The sequence below is a fragment of the Mastomys coucha genome, unplaced genomic scaffold, assembly GCF_008632895.1.
Source record: "Mastomys coucha isolate ucsf_1 unplaced genomic scaffold, UCSF_Mcou_1 pScaffold16, whole genome shotgun sequence".
In the NCBI taxonomy this organism is placed as follows: Eukaryota; Metazoa; Chordata; class Mammalia; order Rodentia; family Muridae; genus Mastomys; species Mastomys coucha.
In genome coordinates this window covers 82,743,594-82,745,581 of record NW_022196898.1, presented here as the reverse complement: position 1 = coordinate 82,745,581, position 1,988 = coordinate 82,743,594, and the positions used below count along the sequence as shown (strand labels likewise).

Sequence of the window (1,988 nt, the reverse complement as noted above, 5' to 3'; positions counted from 1 at the left end):
TCTGAGTTTGAAGCCAGACTGATCTACAGAATGAGTTCCAGGACAGCCGGGGATACACAGAGAAACCTTGTCTCAAAAAACCAAAAAAAAAAAAAAAAAAAAAAAAAAAAAAAAGAATAACAAGAATAACAAAGACAATGAAATTTGGTAGAAAACCAAACCAAAACAACAACAAAGAAAACTACATAAGAATGGAAATAGAAATAATCGCATTAGGTAAGACAAATCAGATGCAGAGAGAAAACAAGATGTAGCATGTTTTCACTCATGTTGACTCTAGATTTAAAAACATGTAGCAAGAGTGTATGTATATAGGGCACCATAATGGAAAGAAACTCCTTGAATGAGGGAGGGATCATGTGTGGCAAGACACAGTAAAAAGTGAATATGAGTAGAGAACATGGTGCACTCACATGAAACTGTCATAAAGAAACCTACCACACACCTACCACACTCTCATTTAAAGGAAAAACGTTAAAAAACAAAACAAACAAACAAAAAACTGCTGGGCAGTGGTGGCGCAGCCTTTAATCCCAGCACTTGGGAGGCAGAGGCAGGCAGATTTCTGAGTTCGAGGCCAGCCTGGTCTATAGAGTGAGTTCCAGGACAGCCAGGGCTACACAGAGAAACCCTGTCTGGAAAAACAAAAACAAAAACAAACAAACAAAAAAACCCCACAACGTTATTTAGGCTTTAGGGCTGGGAGTTCGGTTGTACAATATGTGCTTAGCTTGCTCATGGCTCTAGGTTTCACACACCCCTCCCAAATATTTAGGCTTTTCATTAGCATCAACAATCAGATTTTACTAGTGCTGTCCCCAATCCCTTGGGTTTATTTCAAACCTGTCTCCCGAGGCTTCAAAGCAGAAAAAGAAAACCTGAGACTCTACAGTCGATGAACTTTGATTAACTAAGAGCTCCTACAAGCATCCAGATGATTGATTGCAACAGCAACCCTGTCCGTAGGGAGAAAGGTAAGTCCTCTTTTGAAATGCTTGAGCAGAGAATCACCACAAATAGTAGACAGCAGACATACTGTTTGTTTCACATAGGCAACTTCCGCCTCCCAGGGTCGCTGATGACCCAGCGAGGGAGGGTCAGTGTCCACAACTGGCCTGAACCCCCACAGCCAAGCCATTTCCCCAACTGCCCACAGTAGCACAGACTGTATGGAGGGGGTGGCGTGCGCCCTACCTGGATCAGCCCGTTCTGGTGCAGGGCGCTGTGCACCGAGCCGGGGACAGTCGCCGGTAGCTCCAAGGAGCCATTCCCGTTGCTCACCCGCCAGCTCCTTCTCAGGCTGTAGCTGGGACCTGCCACTACGCAGCTTGCCAGAAAAAGCGCCAAGAGCAAGAACAGGTGGAGAGGCATGCTGACCGCTCGCAGCAGGAACCCGGCAGTGTCGCCCAAGCCTTGTCAAGGCCGGGCCGCTGTGTCCCCGCCCCGAGCCCGGACCCGCCCCCAGGTCAGCTGAGCGCTTCCCGCAGCCCCGCCGAGAGGAACTGCAGCCTGGACCCGCCACCCCAGTGCAAGCACCGCCCAGGGCTAGTGTTTCTGCGACCGGGTGAGCTGGGCTTCTCGCTCCAGCTCGACCCTGTAAGTGGGACGCGCATCCGAATGGTGCAAAGCGACAGAAAAGTCTGGAAAGAAAAAGAGTCTGACCATTTGGAAGACCATAGATGCGCGTCCACAACGGTGCTCGGGCTCTGCCCGGGGACAGTTCCTGCCATGCCTAGCCAGCAGATTGCACATGGTCCCCAGACCGCAGGATCTGTCAGGCTGAACGCTCCCTCCAAATGCGATCTGCTGGGACTAAACAGTGTTAACTATAAACTCGTAGGGTTGCTTCAGCTGTTGACTGAGAGGCGCCATGTACTCCCTGCTAGCAGTGGCTACATCGTGTCCTAAAGCCCTGTGGAGTTGCTTCTGAGGTTCCTTCCCACGAAGCTGCATTCGTGCTACAGGTGAGTCTGAAATTCCCTCCTTCA

At 49.7% G+C, this 1,988-nt stretch overlaps 1 protein-coding gene across 2 annotated transcripts in view; it reads right to left on the bottom strand.

Annotated features, from left to right (window-relative positions):
- Positions 1-1,432, bottom strand: part of Manba (mannosidase beta) — an 88,172-nt gene extending 86,740 nt beyond the window's left edge. The window contains exon 1 of one of the 2 annotated variants that reach the window (XM_031375610.1): positions 1,195-1,432. In XM_031375610.1, coding sequence (XP_031231470.1) covers positions 1,195-1,371 — 177 coding nt within the window. In that variant the 5' untranslated portion in view covers positions 1,372-1,432. The remainder of the gene's footprint in view (positions 1-1,194) is intronic. The other variant, XM_031375612.1, reaches the window with a different exon arrangement.
- Positions 1,433-1,988: the final 556 nt, after the last annotated feature.